The sequence below is a fragment of the Anser anser genome (genome assembly GCF_964211835.1).
Source record: "Anser anser genome assembly, chromosome: 6".
In the NCBI taxonomy this organism is placed as follows: Eukaryota; Metazoa; Chordata; class Aves; order Anseriformes; family Anatidae; genus Anser; species Anser anser.
This window is the reverse complement of record NC_139726.1, coordinates 39,199,105-39,221,337: the sequence shown is the minus strand read 5'-3', so window position 1 is coordinate 39,221,337 and position 22,233 is coordinate 39,199,105. Positions and strand designations below refer to the sequence as shown.

The 22,233-nt window shown below is 43.0% G+C and overlaps 1 protein-coding gene across 13 annotated transcripts in view; it reads left to right on the top strand.

Annotated features, from left to right (window-relative positions):
* The first annotated feature begins 812 nt into the window (after positions 1-812).
* The window catches only part of ANKRD44 (ankyrin repeat domain 44), a 151,828-nt gene continuing 130,407 nt past the window's right edge, over positions 813-22,233 (top strand). For 7 of the 13 annotated variants that reach the window (XM_083843000.1, XM_083843006.1, XM_083843005.1 and 4 more), the window contains exon 1: positions 7,645-7,801. In XM_083843000.1, the coding sequence (XP_083699126.1) occupies positions 7,788-7,801 (14 nt within the window). In that variant the 5' untranslated portion in view covers positions 7,645-7,787. Of the gene's footprint in view, positions 1,647-7,644; positions 7,802-17,270; positions 17,665-22,233 lie in introns of those variants that run through there. The other 6 variants (XM_083843001.1, XM_083842996.1, XM_083843010.1 and 3 more) reach the window with 4 other exon arrangements.

The window sequence follows — 22,233 nt, the reverse complement described above, 5'->3', positions numbered from 1 at the left end:
AAAAATATATTTGAGGAAGATGCAAACTGTTTTTCTTCCTGTGAAAGAGGGAAAAAGGAAGGAAATCTGTTTGCTGAAACAGCTGTACACAAAATTTTCTTTTTTTTATCCATAGCATCTGGTATGAAACCTAATTTGAAATAGCAATAATATTCAAGTGCAATTCTTTGCATGCAGCATCATCAGTAGTCCTGCATCAGAACTTGCCTAAAAACATCATCTCTGGGTTACATACTGTTTTGATAATGCTAAGAGCAGCTCCTACAAAATTTTACCGATGTTCTTTAGCAACCATACCAAATTTGATTTGGCTTAGGCAGATTAAGGGATTGGTATTTAATAGTACTGATCCGCGTATTTGTTTTGTCCAATGGCAACAGGCTTTGGGGAAGGAAATGAAGTAATTAGAGATATCATCAGAAAAATGCCCAGCCTTTTGTTTTGAGTATTCCATCATAAAATAACAGGCTGGCAGAATGATTAATGCTGTTTTAATGCTGCTACATTTTAATACTTCTAAAACCTAAATACATGCAGATTTCAGCTTGCAGTACATACACATTCATTTGTACTAGTACAATTGTAGATATTAGATAACAGTGCAAGTGCAAATGATTGATATCTTACGATTGGTAGGCTGTTAAAATGTGACTTCAATATAATTGTGGTCATCAGGGTAAAAATATCCTAACTTTAATGTTGTGAAAGAACTGAATCAATGAACGTGAGCATAATTCAACCAGAAGCCATCTTTCTGAGGATAAGTTAGCATTCCTCTTTTAAGAGGTTTAAGAGGTTCCAGTCCCTGGAAAAAACTGTCTTGTTATGAATCTCTTCTGTGAATTTCTTAAATAGTTTAACTTGGATTATCTGAAAGTCTTAAGACACCCCCTCTCCCCCCGAGTATTTGATGAAATAAGGAATTTTCACCACAATATTGACTAGGGTAATCGTGTTCTCTTTGTATAGCAGTAGGTTAAAGGTACTGAGACTTAAATACCTTTCATTTGATTTAGATATTTAACTTGAGTGAGATATATTTGCGTGACATCCATCCATTTCTGGACAGACCTCCTTCTTTTCCAGTACAAATTAAAATCAGCAAAAATAATGAATGGGAAAGTTTACTCTGAGATTGTAGCTGGTGCTCATCTGCAGATTTCCAGTTCTGAACAGCAAGGGGCAGAGTGTTCAAATGAATGGAAAGATCAGGTTACTGCTATTTAAATTAATGTAATGAATAATTAATTATGCCATTAATGTAGAAAACTACATTAGGCTAAGTGAACAGAAGATGTACTTCTGCTGTTTTGCAGAAATGGGAGACATGCCACAGCTTGGCAACTGGAAAGTTTACATTGCTGCAGAATTACTGTGTGGTGCTTGGGAAGTACGGGTAGAGGCTTGAAATCTGCATGTCCATAGTGTCTCGTATTCCTTATTTAGATTTCTTTATAAAGAGGGAACCAAGTGTTCCTTCCCAGCTCACCCTGCACAAACTTCCGGATTTACTTGTGGTTCCTAACTTTCTCAGTGAATTGTAAAATAAACACTATGGACAAAAGCCTCACTGGTGACAGCCCTGATTCTTCTGAACAAGTTCATCCAGTATGCTGAATAGTGTGGTGGGACCTATAGGAAAAAAGGTACAGATCTTTGTATTTTTTAAGGTCAATTACAACGACGTGTTTGTAAAGGGACAGTGAATTAAGAGAGCAGAGCATAAGCTGTACTGCCTTGGGCTTTTCCTAGTTCAGAGTATTTGAAACACGTAATATAGTTCTTGGTTGTATCCAACTTGTTTATTTGTACTTTAATGTAAAAGGATGCAGTTTGTATGTAACTTTATTTCCTTACAGTCTAAACTTCTTCACTGAAATATGTCCCTTTACAGCCTGAGCTAATTAGGCCAAAATTTGCCGGTGGTAGCAGTTATCAATAAGGTATGGTAATCTTAAAGATCAGGAGAGGTTTTTGTCGTGTGTTTTGTCTAAGCTACTTTCTGCAAGGAGCAAAAGATAATGATGTAATGTTTCTTGCATTTTACATCTGCTTGTACTTAGATTGTCTTGCTTCTATACCTCTGTTTCTCTTGATAAAATTTCACACACGGACACCCCCCCTTCACTTCTACTGTTCTGATTCAGTTGTACCTGCTTTGCTTACGGCTCGTTTTTTCATTGCATCTGTTCTACACCTCCCACTGTGTTTGTATCAGACTTTTCTTCCCTGTGTGTCATGGTGGAGTAGCTGCAGTGGCAGTGAGGGCACTGTAGTGAGATTTTCTTGGTCTCCAATTGTACTTGCAACTGCGGCAGTTCCTGGGTATATGAGTAATCAGTTGCTGCTGAAAAATTCTGATTTTGCTCCTGCTTCTCAGGCTGGAGCATGCCAAGTACAAGAGAGTCTCAAAAAATATAGATGCCAAACAAAATGGATATGGAAAATACTGGGAAGTAGAGTACATTGTGCCTGTCTGTATATCTCTGCTGGCAAGTTGATGCTGATCTAACTTGCCCAGCCTGAGCAACATGAGCTGCTTTTTTGCCAAGCGAAGAGGAGATGGAGCCTGTTCAGTGTCTCTTTATGCTGAATTTCTTTATCCCATAGCAGAGTCACTGTAGAAGTCAGACAGAGCTTGCTTTTCCAGGTAGAGCAAGATTTCAAGTTGTTCCTGGCAAGACGAGGAGAAAGGCTATCAGAATGCTACAGAAATGCTGATTTTTCTGTGATGCTGTTTAGTGCGTACCCTCCAGAGGGAATGCTGGAAAACTTACTCTGAAGCACAGCAGAACCTCAAGCCTAGATTCCTGCTCAAGGCCAAGCTGAGGATTTTAGGTTAGTAAACGAACGTTTGCAAGTAACCCCGAAATACATTGGCAATTGTTACAGACCTAAGGTAAATTTTAATGCACCTTTTCTCAGAGACCCTGATAATAGCTTAAGGAGAGGTAAGTTTTTTTCACAAGAACAGAAATGTAAAGCCCAGCATAAGTGGTTTTTTTTTGTTTTTTTTTTTTTTTTTGGCAGAACTTCAAAGAACTCTGCAGCAAAAAGTAAATGTGACTTTTTTTTAAGCAAAATTATATGTAAAAATCCTTAAAAATTAGCAAAACAGACTTCTACTGGTTTGTTCTTATCAATTAAGGGAATTCTGCTCTCTTAAAAATGGCTCATTATGAAGTAGCTTCTAACATATTAAAGTTTAGTGCTTGGTATGATTGTAATAAACAGAATAGTCTTAAATGTTAGGAAACATTAGGAATGTCTGTTATAACAGTGATGTACTAGCTTAACAGATAAACCAAAGCAAACTGTTCTCTTAATCAATTTTACATCCATGGGCTCGTAGAGATTACATAGTACAAGTTTTTTTGTTGGTGTTTTTTTTCCCTGGCTACTTTTCACAAATGTCTCTTAAAGGCCATTTTCTTAAACCTTTTGGTGCAATGACTGTTGTGAAATCAAATTTCAAGCCATGTTGCATCACACTGATTATTCTCTTACCCAGTTTTCTCCAGGCAAAGCAACGTTTTCTCTTTATTTAAGCTGCTATAATGAATACCCTCTACTAATAGACTGAGGTAGAATGGGGAACAGCTTTCAAATTTGTGGTTCTTTGTTAAATGTGGGAAGTGTTGATGTGTGAGTGAAGTGATTGGCTGCTATTTAATGCTAATGTTGGTTCTGTGAACCAACTGTGGAAACTCGGTCTTTGCCATTTGATTAAAAAGGGAAGAGGTAGATATGGCACACTGTGATCCGAAGTGTAAATCTGTACATCAGTATGATACTTCAAGCCTTGAGTCTCACCAGTAGTTGCTGAAAGATTTTTGCTGCTGACTTTCCTCTGACCCATGTGGTTTAAACTGGAGTCTTCCCCACACTTGCCAGCCAGTTGTACCCCTTGAAACCAGTGTGGGCTAATCCAAGTCTTGTTAAGGTGTCCCAGGGACCTGATTTAAGAGACCCAGCGTACCCTTGGGTGTGAGGAGTGCCTCTTCCTTTTCCATTTATGCTGACACTCCTAACTCAAGCACCAGACTGAGCTTTGTGAAGTTAGGAATAAGTTGTTTTAATTTGCAAGCAACACAGCAGCAAATGTTTTACAAATTGTGAATAAATGAGAGTAAATAAATTAATGACACTTGATCTTCTTATCCTGAGACTATCTGATGGGTCTCTCAAGTCAGCTGTGTGTCTCTTATTGATAGTGATCATCAGGGTTTCAGGTTTTCTGAAAGCTTGCTTTCTTGATAGGATTTAAAAAAAATATCTTCTACAGGGTCTACATCAGTTTGTTCATTCACTCTGAATCTCCTGTTCCTTTCAAAAGTAGGAGGTAGTTTGGTCACCTTAATATTTAAGTGTATTCTTTCCATTGATGGATAAATATTTCTTTGCTTTACTAGCAATCATCTTGTGCACCGAGCTGTCTAATGAATTTTGAGTCAGTGAGCTGTGCAAGTTCCTCTCCATCTCCATTTCCTCTAAGTACTTGCATTTCTTACTGAAGAATGCCATCTTTCACTGGTCCTAATGTTATGTACCAAGTTTTCTTTTTTTGTGTTAAAAAACCGTATGTGCTACAAGCCTTTGAATACTCTAGCTGTAGTTCATTACTGGCTTTTGATTGAGACCAGATGTGATGGCTGTTAACTGCCTAAGGGTGACAAGGGTCTGAGGTGACTTATTTCCAGCCTCTTCTTAGGTAACCTTAAAAACAGTGACCTTTAATCCCTGCCTGTCATCCAAAACAGTAGAACAGAACAGTGTTCAAATACAGTGATTTTGTTTTGAAAATCAGATGTTTTTTCTCTTAAGTCTCCAGGGATCTGGGGATCTTGAGCCCAGCTGATAAAAGGAATAGAACTGGCCATTTATTATTTTAGCTAATAAAAGAGGATATTGTATATTAGCTTTTTCACATTCCAAGGCACTAGCAGCAGAATGAAGGTTAAAGGTGCCTGATATTCACAATTAAAGAATGGAGTCTTTGTTTTTAGCACAGTATGCAGCTGAGGCATAAGGAATAGGCCAGGAAATGAAAACCAGGTGGCTAGCGTTTGAATTTTTAAGACCAACGAAATGACCTTCAAAAAAGGATATTTCCTCATTTAATAAAAGTAAGTTAACTATATACGAATGTTTAATTATTCTGCACGTTGGTTTGCAGATGTCTGTACATGTATCTTGGATTTTCACAGAAAAAAACAGTGATCAACAGGTTTGTAACCCTGCAGAAACGTAGCTAGAGATTTCTGTAACACTAGGTTCTAGTTAATTTTAACAAGAATGGGAGGTACATAATATCCAGTGAGAAAAGGCAAAAATGTTTGGCTCACTGCAGTATGTAGTAGGCATTCAGCTGCATGTTTGTATTACTGTTAAATATGGCAGTGATAATAGTGCTGCTACATGAGACTACCAGTCTTGTGTCAGTATCTTAAAAAAAATAAGATTCTGACAATTAAAAATACGAGCATATTTGAGTACATAATTGTTTTATAATTTTCCCTGTTTGCTATGGTATTGGAAATAGTAAAAAATGTAACTATGATAACTTAGTTTAAGGCAACTGTAAGGTAAAATGACAGTTTATCATTTAACATGATTACCATTTTTTCAGGTACAATTTTCACTTAAAGCTTAACTGGGGACAACACACTGTACAAATCAGGTTATTTTTGTTCTCTTCGAAATGGTGAACATAACCTTACAGTGACCAGTTACTAAGGTCATTTTATTATCAACACAGCAGAGCAGTTGAAATTGCTATTTAAGGTTCTGCAGAACTCTATACTGCAGCTGTTGTCTCCTGCAGTGGCAGGCTATGTCACAGGCTCTGCTGTTTGCCCAGATGATGCTAGAGCAGTGTATTGGCCCTGGGGTTTCAAGCTACTTGTCCAGCTGTCTGGTGTCTGCAGTGCAGGCCCTGTTGTCGCATATTTTTCTGCAGCAGTTGTTCATATGCTGTGACTCAAAGTGCTTTCAGGTGGTCACAGAGGAGCTGCTCTTGCAGCATTCTCCTCCCAGAAACTGGGCTTCCTGCTTAGCATCTAAATTAAGGCTAGAGGTGCTTGCAGATGTGCTCTTTTTTGGCCTGTGCAAACTAACACATTGTTAAACATGTTCTACAACTTGGTGGCATTAAGGCAAAGTGTGCTTTTTCTTTCTCTGAGTGTTTGATTCAAAGCCTAGTCTATTTTCATTAGGTAACATATTTCCAAAAACATCTTTCTTGTCTGTGATTATACAGTGCTTTGGGAAGTTGTTGGAAATTTGCTACCACCAGTACATGTGGTATGATAGGCCTAGGACAGCAGCTGATCAAAGTTCACACAAGAAACTCTACCTGATTTTTGCTGTGCTGTTTGACTCTAATGTGGTATTCTATTGAAGATGCCAACGATTTTTTTTTTGCCTGCTAAGCTTAATGAGTAAGTTCATCTTTGGCTACATTGCTTCCCTGCTATTCGTCACCACCCTATATCTGTTCTGAATTTGTTGTTTTCTGTGTAAGATTTTAGTGGAAAGTTCCTGCAAAGTTTACAGGAACAAAAATGTTTAATTACAGAACACTATATGCCTATAATTCACTCACTATTTGTAGGAAGCTGCAATTAGTAATTGCATAAGCCATCACATGGTTTATATATAAAGATTGTTCTCTGAGTCACTGTCTGGAGGTTGGAGAACAACTTCTCAATATTCATATGCTTACCTTTAATTGCTCAGGGGCAAATAAAAAATGTATACATACTCTTGAGTGTGGTTTGCTTTTTCTCTTGATCCCAGTTACAGTTTCTTTCTATGTAACAGTGTTGAGGTAGCTCTTGGGTGTTTTAGCCATCAGGGACAGGTCTGCAGTACTGACTTGGGAGTTACTGCACTTCCGTATGTCGGTTACTCTCCAGGTGTTAGAGATGGAAGAATGCTGCTCGTGACAGCTTGTCTCTTGCTAGCTCTACATCCTTTGTGATGATGTAGTGATGTGTAACATAGTTGTCCACCCCTCAAAAATCTTTATAAATTTGTCTCTTATTTTTCATGTTTGCAATCCCCTCATTTTCCTTCTTCCTGTGATAGTGAAGCTGATTGGTCTGTTTTATTATCCCTATTATTCATGTAGTCTAGAAAATTTCAATTTAGTAGCTGTTGAAAATTTAAACATTTATTTGCATCTAGGGGTAATGACTGCAAGCGGGTTAGTAGGTTTCACGGGCAGACATCTGAAAGCCCAGCTGGTGATGTTTGGTGTGGCAGAATGTGGCTTCGGCCATCTTTTAGGACACAGGTCTCCTTCCCTTTCCGGGGCTTGTCCATGTCTCACTGCTAGGATAAGGAGGCTTCTTAGTGTTTCATATCAGCTAAACCGAGTTGCTGGAGTGAATGTGGGCCATCTGTCCTGATCCGGGCTAGTGCAGCTTGCTGTCAGATATCTTAAGCTGTTAGCAAATCAGTGGTGTGACATGGAGGACTTAGGTAAGGAGTCTCACACTGAACTGCAGACTATTGCGATTAAAACCAGTCTGTCCTACTTGGCACGCTGGTTCAAGATGTTGCTGCTTAGTGGGGAGCATTCTAGTAATATAGGTGTAGCTTTTCCAGCCTCTCTGACTGTGTCCTCCTCCCTCCTTCCAGGCAAGTCAGTTTGAATCCGTAACAAGCCATTTGGAAAATTACAGCTTCCTCTATAGTCAACACAGTCGCGGCATTGCTGAAATACTGTACTGAAACGTGTTTCCTGTACTAAAGGAACTGCAAAACCTGCCAAGAAGTGCTGCATGATAGTGGTGAGGTTTGTGATATTATCTATTATATTAGCTACTTGTCTAAGATGTAGATTATTAATAATGGTTAAATCATAGTACTAGTTTATAAGCACAAAATTGGTTTTTAATGTGGAGTAAAAGAGAACAACAGAAGTATATTGTCATACATTCACACAGTTTTCTTTGGGGAGATCACTGAGTTTTCACCTTTCAATTTCCTGAAGATAAAGGCTTGACGTTTCTGAACTGCATCATTCAGCTCCCATATCTAAACACTGGCTGCTTCATGGTGCTGTTTTTATACCAGAATGGTGTGTTTTCAATTCTCATTGTGCTCTAGGATTTAGGGAATTAGATAGGAGCAAGGCAGCTGTACCATCAGCTTAGAAGCCCCAGTGTTTCTGACCCGCTTTATTCTTGTAGCTGTATCTGTGATTATGTCTGGAGATGTTAATAGTGATGTTATCTGGAGCACAGCCATTGACCCAATCTTCTGATCTTGCAAGACAATCTGGGGAGACATCTTCACTCATGCAGAATCTTACAGATGTCCTTGAGGTGCCATGCAAAAGCAGGGCTCGTCTGCATAGGCTAAATCCATAGATTTTTATCTTGAAATCAGACACATGTGCCTTGTGTTATTTATTCCACCCTTTGTGTCAAAACATTGTGCAAAGGGTGTGTGTAATAGTATTCAATGCCAAAAGAACTGTTTTGCTCTGCATCCTTAAAGGATACTTAGCATTTTTAACTGTATAGCGAATAGGCACATTGTAGGAGCTCTGAAAGGAGTCTGCAGTGAAAGACACGTCCATTTAAAAGGGATGTGACTGAACTGCAGCAGTTACTTAGTGTTGGGGTCCTGACTTTCCTTCCAGGTACCTTGTTCCAACTTGCATAAATAGAGGGCAGGTTCCTCAGTTCTTAGAAGGGGAAGTCAGGTTTAGTTAGAAATACTTTATATTTCATTCTGTTGTATCTTTTTCATTTGTGTATTGAAGACTCTCAGCAGTTCTTATCCACAAAGGCTGAGTTTTCATAAAGAACATCAAAGATGAACTGATGTTGATGCTGTTTTTGTAGGACAGAGCAGGGTCATGTGCTATCCAAAAAGTCATTACAAATAAAACCAGTCACCCACAGGATCTTCCTATTTGTGACACTCTGCCTGGGCTTCACCAGTGTCAGTATGTGCTGCGAACTTTGCTAGGATGCATTGTGCAGGCAGTGTGACCATCAGGAAGAACACTATTTCACCAACTGCATTTTTTTTATTGCAGTTAAGGAGGGATTCCTGACTCTGTCCTATTTCTCTCCGTTCTCTATATAGCTTTAAGAGACACTCCTGAGCTTAAAAAAAAATTAATTTCATCCCAGAGCACAATAAGCCCCCATCAAAACAATCGTTTATTCTGATGAATGTATGTAATTATTGAAAACAGAGCAACTTCTTGCAGAAATTGAATTTGTATCAAAATCTTACAAAATTCTCCTTCTATTACCTTGTTTGGAAATGAAAAGGGGTTGGGGTAGAGAATGCGTTGTTTTCTTTTTCTTTGGAAACATCCTTATTTGGCATCTGTAAAGCATTTACATTCTGGATCAAAGTCCTTTCATGGCTCATGTTACTTATTTCCTTCTTTAACTGAAGCACAGAAAGAAAAATGGATTTTTCTTCCCTCAGGCTTACATTATAAACCACTGTAAAAAATCCCAATTTTTAGCAAGGAGGTAGAAAGAATGAAGAATAAAACATCTCACAAGGTATAATCTAAAGAATCATCAACACACGTGTGCTCCAGAACAAGTGCTGTTGGTAAACACAAGTTTCTCAAGCAGTTATGAAGCATGTGAAGGAAAATTTAGTAAAACAAAGGTAACTGTGCTGCTGGATTTCTGTCATTCCTCATGTTCCAAAGGTCTGTGCTCTTTGGAGAGGAACTTTGTCCTCTTCAGCCCGTGTTGTGGCTAGTACAGTTGGCCCAGTATTGAAATACAAGATGGACCAGGCTAGCAGTGTTAGAAGCAAAATGCTGTTTTATTGTCTGAGTGGCAGGATGGAATCTGGATATCAAAGAACTATTTTCTGATAGAAGACCTCCTCTGAGTCAGCTGTGACACCATCTCATTTTACATTTGCAGGAGAGTGTAGATAGTTTTGTATCTGAATGCAGAACAAACTCTTTCCAAGTCTGACCCTTCTGTTGATCCAGTGCCCTGAGGAGTCTGGTGTTTCTGCTTGTTTTCAATGCTGTTCTGGCTATTCCCCTGGATTTTTGCCTCTCACATGTGAAACACATGGTACTGAGCCCAGTCAGCTTCTTCCAGTCTGCAGACAAACTTCTAGTCTATGGCCTGTGACCTCAAGCACTGGCTGTCTGCTGTTTCCAAGTATTGCTACAGCAAAAGGGTGTATAATAGCTGTTTCTGATTTATCTTGCAGGAAGAACTTGAATGTTGGTCAGTTTTAGCAGGGCTTATGACTATCTAACTAGCTTGAGGTAAGCCTGTACCACAACACACATACCTTTTGTTCCCCCATACCAGCTTTGTTCTGATCTGTATTTCGGTGTATTCAGATATTTTAATTGGTTTATTTCACAGACCTTCATTCAGCGTGTTTCCAGTATAGTGTTGCCTTTCTGCAAAGGGACATACAGTATCACATAGCAAGTTATTTAACCATAAAGCAACACAGACAGCAATCTGGTAGGCTGATTTGTTTCTATTAGTTTTCATCCTGCAGATCAGAACTTAATCCAGACTTCAGCCTTCCTCCAAAAATAACATTACTGACACCCGCTGTCACATCATTCTCCTCACAGAGCTCTTGGCCACATAACTTCTCTGATGGAAGGGAAAAAACCCTCCCCTTGGATTATGAGCTAACCCCTGACATTAAAGAGAAAACTACCACAGTGGTGTTTCCTCCTTGGTGGCAATTTCTTGTTAGTTGCTGTATGCTTCCACACCCCCTCTAGTTAAATGCATCCCCAGGGAGAGGATTTCTTGGTTTGTGTGACCTGGAAAATGAAATGTGGTGCTAGCTTTTGGGCACAGTGAAGAATATTGCTGAGTTTTGAAGAAGGGTTTTGGTAGTAGAACAGTCCCAAATTCTGCCTGGATGTTAGATCTGGTGTCGGACTCCTTAGGTCTTGGCAGAGGCTCAAGCGTAGTCCCTATCTTCCTGTCTGCACGCTGAAGATGGTTTGTGGATTTCCACCTATTTGAACTTCTGTAGTACTCCCTGCTTTCAATACAATGACTTTGGACCTTGGACAACTGACCTGGTTGTTTCTTTCCAAAATTAATTCTTAGTTAGTAGATTTCAACACTGTTGGAATATGTCCATTGGTGGTGTCCCAATGGCTGTACCTAGTACTAGACAGAAGTGAAGATTAAGCAAGTACTGAGAGGCAAAAAGATCAAACGCATGAAACCTTACTACATTAAAATAATAATGATGTTCTGATGCAACCGAGATTAAAAGTATTTATGCAATACTGTGTTGTGTTAATCCAATGCTTCAATGAATTGGATCTTGAGGATGGAAATAAAAAAAGACTTCAAAGGCTAGGGATTGCAAATAACTAATTGATACAGGTTACTTAGGTGAAATGAGTATGCAAAGGGAGATTGGTGTTGTGTTTTAAATTGACTGGGAGTGTATATTTAGCTAACAATGATCTCTTTCCGATTAGTATGACTCATTAGGTAAACACTACTTGTACAACTACCTGATGCTGCGCTGAAAGGGGTACACAGGATGTTTCAATGGGACAGGAATCATGCCCCATGGAGATCATTTGTGCTGAGTTCTTGAAAGGTCAGGCATACTTTAAAGTGTAAGTCAGGAAAATAAGGATTTAGATTAAAAAAAAAAAAACAAAAACTTCAAAGCTGATGAGTCACTTCAGACCATGAATACTGGAAGATACTGCTTTTCGAGTCCAAAGATTGTTGTCCTCATTTGAGAGGGAAAAAGATTTGAACATTTTAAACTCAAACATTGTTACCTTATGCACAAAGAAGCCCTAACAGTACTACTTAACGGTTTTTATTCTTCTTTTCATGTTTCCCCTAGAAGATTAATGACACAGGAGATTTAAGATCTTGCAGACACCCATAGATTGAGTAGGGTCGAGGAGAAGAAAATATTTAAATACTGAACTTCCCTCTTGCTAACTTATTTTTTCCCCCTCATCTTTCTTCCCTTTTTCTCCAATACCTTAGCACCAGTTGGTATGTAGTGTCTGTTTTGGTAAAGAGTCCAGACCTGCAGTTCTGTAGAGTATGGCGACGTGTCCAGTGGTGTTTGTTTTTTTTCCCCCTTCCCCTTTTCTGATGGCAGAGTTCAAACAGAATCAAGGAACTTGGTATTTCACAGGACAGGAGAGTTGAAACCTCTAGATCAAATAAAAAATAATGCAAATCTTTCTTGCATATTAGATACAAGGTAGCAAGAAGCAAAGCCCTTTTTTTCCCCCACTTTGTCCTGTCCTTGCTGCATCCTGTGAAACCATGTCCAAAGCCCTTGTAAATCAATGAGTCTTTCTGCTGATTTAACTGGTTTCTAGAAGAAGCACCAGGATGTGTGACAGATAGAAACTGCAACAGAAGTTTCAGCTGTTCAGGGATGATAAAGATAGGTATGTATTTGTGTTGACCACTAGCATATCACTTTGAGATCTGGGGTCAACCTAATGTTTCCACTCGTGGTGAAATCCTTTTTTTTGCAGAGATGCATTTCTAGACAAGTGTAACCAGAAAGGAGCTGCCTAATTGCCTTAATTTTTCACCTGTTTTCCATACCTAGTAGTAGTTGCATGGATATATCTGCAAGAAAGATACTTGCTAAGACAAATGGTATGGACACCTCAACATATGGGGGGGTGTTTTTTCCTTTTTGGTTAACATGGCAGAAGGCTGCAATAATTATATGTTCAGCTTCAATTCATAGTTTCCAATTGTATTATATGGTTAATCCTCTCTGTGCATTAACTGCCTGGCTGCAAATGTGTAATTAAGAAGTATTTGAAATGGGAGGAGGCCTGTGTATGGATAAGAGGAGGTGCTGCTAAGGTCTCATCTCCCCTTATTATTGATTCAGGACGTGGCGGGGAGGGGCTGGATGCAGGCGGCGCGGCGGGTGCTGCGGCCGGGCTGCGAGCGGCGGTTTTATTTTTTTAATCTCCCCAGGGCTCAGTGCTGGGGCCGGTCCTCTTCAATATCTTTATCGATGACCTGGATGAGGGGATGGAGTGCACCCTCAGTAAGTTTGCAGATGACACCAAGTTAGGTGTGTGTGTCGATCTGCTCGAGGGAAGGAAGGCTCTGCAGGAGGATCTGGATAGCCTGGACCGATGGGCTGAGGTCAACTGTATGAAGTTCAACAGGGCCAAGTGCCGGGTCCTGCATCTGGGGCGTAACAACCCCAAGCAGTGCTACAGGCTGGGAGATGAGGGGCTGGAAAGCTGCCTGGCCGAGAAGGACCTGGGAGTACTGGTTGATAGTCGGCTGAATATGAGCCAGCAGTGTGCTCACGTGGCCAAGAAGGCCAACAGCATCCTGGCTTGCATAAGAAACAGTGTGGCCAGCAGGTCTAAGGAGGTGATTGTCCCCCTGTACTCGGCTCTGGTGAGGCCGCACCTCGAGTACTGTGTTCAGTTTTGGGCCCCTTGCTACAAGAAGGACATGGAGGTGCTTGAGCGAGTCCAGAGAAGGGCAACGAAGCTGGTGAGGGGTCTGGAGAACAAGTCTTACAAGGAGCGGCTGAGGGAGCTGGGGTTGTTTAACCTCGAGAAGAGGAGGCTCAGGGGAGACCTCATCGCTCTCTACAGGTACCTTAAAGGAGGCTGTAGAGAGGTGGGGGTTGGTCTATTCTCCCACATGCCTGGTGACAGGACGAGGGGGAATGGGCTAAAGTTGCGCCAGGGGAGGTTTAGGTTGAATGTTAGGAAGAACTTCTTTACCAAAAGGGTTGTTAGGCATTGGAATGGGCTGCCCAGGGAGGTGGTTGAGTCGCCATCCCTGGAGGTCTTTAAAAGACGTTTAGATGTAGCCCTTAGTGATATGGTTTAGTGTAGGACTTGTTAGTGTTAGGACAGAGGTTGGACTAGATGATCTTGGAGGTCTCTTCCAACCTAGACGATTCTGTGATTCCGTGATTTGTTTGATTTTTATTTTTTTCGCTGTGTAAATACTGAACAAGTAGATCTGGGAGGAAAAATGATGAGAAAAAGAATCTCTCTGGGGTTTGGAGGGGGAATAAAATAAACTTTGTCTGTGAAAATAATTCATACTAAAGCAAAAGAGGAAAGATGGAGAAGGCAATGACAGGCAGCTTGGAGCACCTCCTGAGGTGACTGCTGGCTCTGCACAATCATCCCCTTGAGATGTAGCAGTGCAGGAGGGGGAGATGGTGACAGCAATATTTAGCTACCGTCTCTGGTGTTTCACTTGCCCACTCTCCTGCTGTGGCCTCTTTCCTTTTTGCTGAACGTAAGTGTTTGCATTTCCGTTTCAAATCCACAGCTGTATGCTTTTGCTTGTTTCTATCCCTGCAATCTTATAATGATGCTTGTACATTTCTCTAGCCTGACTCCCACAGTAGAAAACGAAGAAAGCACAGTAGGATGTGTAAGTGCTGCTGCTAGAGGACAGCCACCAGGTACAGATGAGAGAAGTGCTAGATAGCTGAAGTTGTCATCGGAAAGGGTTAGTGATAAATCTCTTCTGCTATCAGTCCTGTCTTTCATCCATGCTCAACAGTAGCTAATAAATGCTGTTAAGAGCTATGTTGAGTGTATTTCCTTTAGCTTTCTTCATGAGATGGGCGCCAAACATGCATCCAGGAGTAATCGCACCCTCCATCTGTGAGCAATCATCCTGCTTAAATACAGCAGCAGGCCTGACTCTTGGAGAACAAAACAGCAGGGCTGCTGCTTCTGCTGCTCAGCTGTGCAGGCAGGGCAGGAGCAGGGAGGAGGGTGGTGGTGCAGACTTTTGGCTGCCTTAGAGTGACCACATCCTGTCAGACTGCAGAAACATCAGACTAATGGAGAGATCTGCCTGTCTGAGATGTAGAAGTGCATGTGGGAATCTGGTAGATAATTTGCAGATGCATTTGTATTCCTGCAGGAAGAACAGTGGTCCAGGGAAAGGTCCTGCCCTCTCTCCTGCACTCAGTCTGTTCACCCACTTCCTACTCACGTCCCAGTTCTCCACAGCATTTAAGTACAGTGCAGACAGATTTATTTCAAGGAGGCTGTTTCCCTTTCTTCTGGTGCAGCTCCCAGGCACTGTTTTCCTGATTCTGCATGGGAAGACTAAAGCTGAGTCCATGATGGCAGGGTAATGCTCAGAGCAGCAGCCAGTGGCCTTTACCTGCGGTTCTTCCTTGAGCAGTGTCCAAGTGGGAGACTTCCCTTCCATAAACTGCACACTGCAAGACCGGGTTGCCCACCCAGGACCATGCAGGAACATTGTGGTGTGAAAGAGAACTGATATCAAGCCTCCCAAGTTGTTAGTGCTCTGACCAAGATTTGTACTATTATACCACGTGAAATTGTCATGTGAGATAACAAAGGATGGATTGTTTATGACAATGCTTAAATTCTGGTCAAGTTGAATGTTAAAACCTGAGCTTTCCTAGGAACTTCACTGAGCCCAAGCGGTATGGGAAAGCCGAGTGCTTTCCTGACAAAATCCTGAATGAGGAAACAGCTTGCTGTGCATGTGTGGCTGCTAAGAGCAAATGATGTTCATCCAGTGTCAGATGGAACTGGAGGAACTTACCTTTTACTGTTTAAAAAAAAGGGGGGGGGGTGGATCTGGGGGCAAGGAAGGCAGAAGCCTTTTATAGCAGGACAGTATCCTACACAGCCCTACTGTGTTGTGGCCAGTAAATCAAGAAGTCTCAGTTCGGGCAACTGCAAAGTATTTGGGGCAAATTTGCTCCTCCTTGTTTTTGCGCAGAAATTGCCTGAGCATAAAGTTCAAGGCTTCATATTCCTATTTTACTCTTTAAAATAGGGGTGTGTAATGAGGGGTGTGTTTGTCTTTCACAGAAGAGTTTGACTGGATTCACAGAATCCTCTTAGGACTAAGCACAAGCAAGTGGGGAAGAAATGCACCAGCTATCCTCAGAAGGTTTCTTTTGGCTTCCCTGTCAGAGGTCCAGTGTGCTTTTTTCCTTTCCAAATACAGTTTTAATCCAAGATCACAATCTGGCAATACTAAACATATTTTCATTAAGGTCTATCTTGAAGATACTTATTACTGTCTCTGTATGGAAAGTCAACATAATGCTACAGATTTGAGAGTTGCAGATGTAGCCATTACTTGGATAATTAGCCCTGGATGGTAATGCTTTGTGTGCCTCTTCTTCCCAGAAAATATAGTTGATCACTCTGCATTGTCTCACATGAAAATATGCTATAAAATTACTGATAGGTACCAGCCAGGGCTAAGAAACAGTTGAAAAAAATAGCTGAAAAAAAAAAAAAGAGTTGATGCTGCAGGGTAAGTCATAAGCCTGTAATGCGGTGATATGATATTTTGTGAACAGGAGAGGAGGATGTTGTACTTTGAGAGAAATCTTGGATGCCTTTGCTGTCATGGTAGTAACTATAGCACTGCACCCATAAGGGGTGCAAATATCAAAAAGAAAAGCGGCCTGAGCTCAGACAAACCTAACAGCTAAGGGTTTCTCTTGCTGCTTTTTCTCCTTTAAAGGACTGATCTATATTAACACAGTCTTGCTGTTAAAATGGAGTTTTTAAAGACAGACCGAGTTGAAATGTGTTGTGATTTGTTATTTTTAATCCCTATCTATAACGATGTCTCAGAAGCCTGAAGCTAACATGTTTCCTTCTTCGATTATATTTTCTTCCGTAGAAGACAATTCTTGTTTTTAAGTTGCTTTAAGTTGCCCCATTCTGTAATCAAAGGTAAAAACAAACAAACAACAACAAAAAAACATAAATCACTGTTATATTGTTTATGTCCCAGGGTAGGGGGGGCATTACTGCACAATCTGATGTGTGGGGAAAATACACTAAACCCAAGCTTGGCCTCTTTGTGCAAGACAGAGGGAAACAGAATCTTGAATCCTTTTCATTTACGTGTCCTCAGAAAAATCTAATTATCCTGATTACCACCTTTGGAGTGTTTGTAAGTCCTGTTGCTGTGTGTAGACCACTGCTTATACTTAAATGATGTAGATGTGACCTCATCCCCTCAGCGGGGCAGGAAAGAAAATTCCCCCTTTGTGCATTTTTCCTCTGACGTGCTTGGCTCTGGTGCTGGAGTCCCACAGCAGCTCAGGGCTGTGCGTGGAACCGAAGTTTCCCCCAGCTCCCTCTGACAGGAAATTTGGATTATGCCCATTTTTCCCCTCCTGTTTGACAGGACTCGACTTGACAAAAGTCGGGACGGGACTTGACAAAAGGGGCTTGTGAGAGCTCCGAGGGCCGCTCGGAGCAGGCCGAGGCCGGCGGCCCAGAGGCGCCGGGTCTCGGCTCCCCCCCTTCCTCATCCCGCCGGGCCGGGCCGCAGGTGCCCGCCGCCCCCTCAGGGGCTCGGCGCCGTCCCCGAACGCTACCGCGCGGGGAGCCCGGGGGCAGCGGGCGTTCGGCGGGAACAAAGGCGGCGGTAGGCGGCGGTGGCGGCGCAGCCCGCCCCGTGCGAGGCGTCCCGCCCGCCCCTCCCTGCTTCCTGGGCCGGGCCGGGCGAGGCGGCCCCCGCGCCCCTGCCCCCGCCCCGCCCCGCCGGCGCGGAGCGGAACAGAGCCGCCGCAGCGACAGCGGCGCCCGTCGCGGGAGCTGCATGTGCGCGGCGGCAGCGGAGGAGGAGGAGGAGGATGGCTGTGCTCAAGCTCGCCGACCAGGTGGGCAGGGGGGAAAGGACCGGGCCCCGGGGCACCGCGGAGCCTTGCGCCGAGCCGCGGAGGGCCTGCGCCGGCAGCGGGGTGGAGGCGGGGCGGGAGGCCCCCCGCTCGGCTCGGCGCGGCCGACCCCGGGGCAGGGAGAGGCAGCAGCTCGGCTATCGGAGCTCAACGCCTTTAAAGCGTTCAGCCCGGCGGTATGCCGGCTGGCGAGCCCTGGTTTGGCCGCGTTGCTCGCTCTGCGTGTTTTAATCCGGTTTTGTTTTAGCGCGCCCCGCCGATAATCTGCAGCGTGGGGGTCCCGCAGGCGTCGGACCTCCCTGTCGGACGGTCCCGCACCCCTTGCTCCCGTATCGCGAGCCTCCCTCGCAGCCTGCCCGCGCACTCCTAAGAAAATCCTCCATAAAACCTCTTTCTAAGGCATTGGAAAGAGGTTTGAAATGAAAAAAGGATCAGGCTGCTCCTAAAGTAAAAGCAGCCCTGCGTGGCTGAGCACCATCTACAACGCGTTTTCATGTGCTGCAGAAGGCCGTCTCCTGACGTGTCCCTCTGACATCCTCATCTTCAGATGTGGTGCCTACAGCTGGCAAAGAAAATGTTTCACCCTGCGGGGCTTCGGCGCCCTGCAGTACTCAGGCTGAGTCTCGTAAATGAGGAGGTTTGGGTAGGTTCTCCCTGTTGATAATCCAAGCTGTAAGCATTAATATTAAAAATATGTATGTTATGGAAGGCTGAAATTGTACCATTTCAGTGCTTCTTGTGTTTAATGAAGTCCTTGATTTTACTGCCTTTAGAATTTTTAACCTTTAGCTAAAAATTTTGTGGCAAGGATTTTGCTGCAGCAGCAGCAGAAGTCAAAACAGATTTAAGCCAAGTGGATCATGTCTTGATGAAATCTGTATTGCCACAAAAAGCAACAGCAAGCTGTCATCCTAGTGTTTGCCCTCTTGTTCTCTTTTGGCCACCCTCGAAGACGAGGGATGAGGCTCCTTCGAGCTGCTGTTGCGCCCCTGCAGCACACTTGCCTTGGGGATGCTCGATATCTTGGTGGTTGCTTGCAGTGGTTCCTGGTCAGGCTGTGCTCTGAGAGGCGATATGACAGGCTGCCAGTTTTTCTTTGCAGGTACCTGTCTGCTGTTTTTTTTACCAAGGGATATACTGGTCTGTCTGTGCTCTTCCTACTGGATCTCTTGCGATTTTTTTTCCTCAATTTCTTCACTAGATCTTCTTTTACTTCTGAGGGACTGGAGGAGTGGGAGGACATGTTCAAAGCTGGCTGCGGCACTTCCTCTAAAACTGGGCCCACGGGTTCATGTGTGTCTGTTCCTGTGTGTTCAGAGCTGTAGGCGCAGAGCCCACAGCAGCTCGAGCAGCTGTAACCAAAGTGTCAGCGCCGCACAGCCTGCAGCAGTTGCACTGTGCGGGTGAGGCCAAGCTGGACTTCTTATCTACCTCAGGTTTGAAGAGCATTGTCCTCAGGCTGATGCCCCTCTCACCAAAAGACACGTGGTAGCAGCTGTCCCACGTGTTTAAAGATAGACACAGGTTAAACAGAGGTGAAGCTGGTACGAAGAACGGCGTGCTTGGCAAGTTCTGTGTTCCTGTGACAACCCCTGCCTGCGCTCAGACTTGCTGAGACTACAGGAGCAGGCTCCTTCTGCCTTTCTTCGGGCTCTTGAGTATCAAGTCAATTGTGGCAGTGATAACTCACAGCGATTCAGGAAGTGGTTTCCTTTTGCTTAAACATAAGAGACCACAGCAGTCTGTGCTGTCTCCTGCAATGAGGATTGCAGTGTGTAGGACACTGGACAAGGCATAGCTGCCATGGTTGCGACCTGGACTGCTGTGAATGCAAGCTGGTGTTTCGTGTGCTCAGTGTGCAGCCTGTTCAGGTCTTGTTTGCGATGCTCAGGGGAAGTTGACTCTGAAACCAAGAGTTCCTTTCTGCCTCTGATTGTGATTTCTGTAGCACATGCTTTCTTCTGGCTCCATGATGTTCTCTCACAGGGAGGAGAGGCTTGTGTAGGAGAAGACTAGAGAACCCCACACTGAGAGTTTAAGCATATTTCTCCAAGTAACCTGTTTACTCCTCATCTTCATTCTTGCTTTCTCTTACCAATGGCATCTAACAGCACACAGAGCCTCCAAACAGAAGAGAAACTAATCACAGGCTTTGAAGAAAGGCAGACTTCCATTATTGCTTCTTTTCTGGTACTGCTGAGAGGTGTTACGGTACTGCTGTGCTTAAACCTCCAAAGAGATTAGCATCTCTGTCTGTTTGGCTGCATTCTGTCCTTAGGCAGGAGAGCTCAGTTTCAGACTTCAGTGTTTTTCATACGGTGCATGTAGGTTACTTGAATTTGTTTCCAAGTGATTGCAATTGCTAGCTCATCAGTTGTGCCATGAGAAACCCTTAAATCTTTTAACCACAGGAAGTGCATTTCTACCATTATTCATTTCTGCGTGAACTTCCTCCTGGACTCTCTCTTCAGTAACCCCCCAATATTAATTTCTGAATGTTAAGGTGAAACAACCTAAAACAAGTCATAATTGTTAGCATTTTAATCTTTATATTGATGTGTCTGTGCAGTTGTAACAGTTCTAAATATTCCCATTGTCATAGAAAAATACTGTGAAACTTACTCTAAATCATAAAACTTTTATCTATTCTTTTTTTTTCTCTCACCATCTCTGTAGTGAATGTTGATTACAGCAGCATATGAATTGCTTTAAGGACTAATATATATATATATATATATTCAGGTCTAAGAGTTATTTCTGTGTTGCTCCACACCCAGTTTATTGGTTGCACCTTTTTCATTTTGATAAACATCTGTGTTTTATAATATGTAAGGATGCAGCTATATGTGATAAAAGCCTTTGTGCGTAAACTGGAGTTCATAATGAGCAGAAAATGAGTGTTTCAACAAATGGGTGGCCAGAGACTTTCAGGTAGAAGCTTCACTGACACATCTCGAGCTTGGCTCTGTGGACAAGATGATGGGGCATGAAAAAACCTTGCTGTGCTCCCTCAGGGGTTGGCTGAGGAAAGTTTCTTTCTTTTGCTCTTTGTTTGTGGCTGTGTTTTGTATTGCCATTTCCTTCTCCTTGCAAGTCTCCTTTCCCTTTACCAAAACTGTCTGAGGGTATCACTTGTTTTTCTGAATTTTGTGACTGCTTTTCAAACAGCTGTTGTTGCCTGGATCTGCCCCTGAGCAGCCGTGGCTGGGGTGTTTCCCACCACTGGTCTCCCTGCTTGCACTTCTCACACAGCTTGTTCTTAATTGCTCGCGTTTGCATCAAGTAGCTTAGTTTCTTGAGAATCATTTCTGCGTTTGCCACGTGCAGACTTTTCAAGAGAAAGCCTATTAGCTGAAGTCCTGCTGAATGTGCTTTTAATCTTCAGGGTTTCCACCGATGATTTTGGACGGCAAATACACACACAATTGCTTCTGTCAGCACTCTGCTGAGAGGGTAAAATCTCTTAAAGTATTTCTCAAGGTAAACTCCTGCGAGTTAGCTTTTGGAAAAATACTGTGGAGGAATCTAAATTTCTGTGGCTTCTCTGTCTTGTTTCCACATGTGCCTTACCAGCGCAAGCGCACCTCACGGGACTGTGGCCCTGTGTGAACCTGAGGGCTGTCTCTGTAGCTACCTCCCGCTGTCAGCTCGAAGCTGGCCGGGTTGCTCTGTGGTGAAGTAGTTACGTCCGATTCGGGATGCCAGTGCTCGGCCTGGCTCAATTTCAGGCCTGGCGCCGTGTCGGGGCAGCGGTGTGTGGAGCAGCCCCTGTCTGCTTGTCCTGGTGGCTGTTGGAGGCTGATGCAAGCTCTGCCCTGCCTGGGTGCTGCTTGTGGCCAGACGTGTTCACGTGGGAAATGCGTCGTTCTGTCTTTGGAAAGCACCGGGTATCTTTTCTGTGAACAAAAATATGAAGTTACATAAAGATGAAGTTGGTGTAGCTGCTTTTAAGAGATGCAGCGCTTGGTGCATTTATGCCTGAATTCAGTGGGACGCTCGCTGTAGATTTGAGACAGGCCTTGACCCAGTGCACCTGGGGGTCCAAATTTCCTGTCACTTCAGTTTCACCAGTTCAGGCCCCATGTGTAGAAAACAACGATAATTTTTAGGCTACCTTTTCAAGCGTGTGTAAGGGTAATGAAGCCCAGCTAAATGGTGTGTGCACCGAGGCTGCTATTAGCTGCAAAACCTCATCCTGTCTCCAGGTATTTTGCCTGTTGTCCTTGGTTGCTGAGAGCAATGCAGTGTGACTGGAACTGAAAGGACCATTTCTCTCCCTTTCCCAAATGCTTTCCTGTCCTTGACATTTCTCACTGACCATGAGGATCCTTTTTATTATGGTCACAGAGAAACAGCATTAAACAGATGTTTAAAATGATTTTAAACAGATGTCAGAAATCATAAAAATCGCCTGGGCAGAGGCTGGACTTGATCCGAACACACTTAAAAGCAAAATGAGTACAACAGTAACAAATAATCTCCTAACAAAGCTGATTACATTTCCAAATGTGTGTGTTTTAAAATAAAAAGCTTTGGAAAATTCCTGGCCTT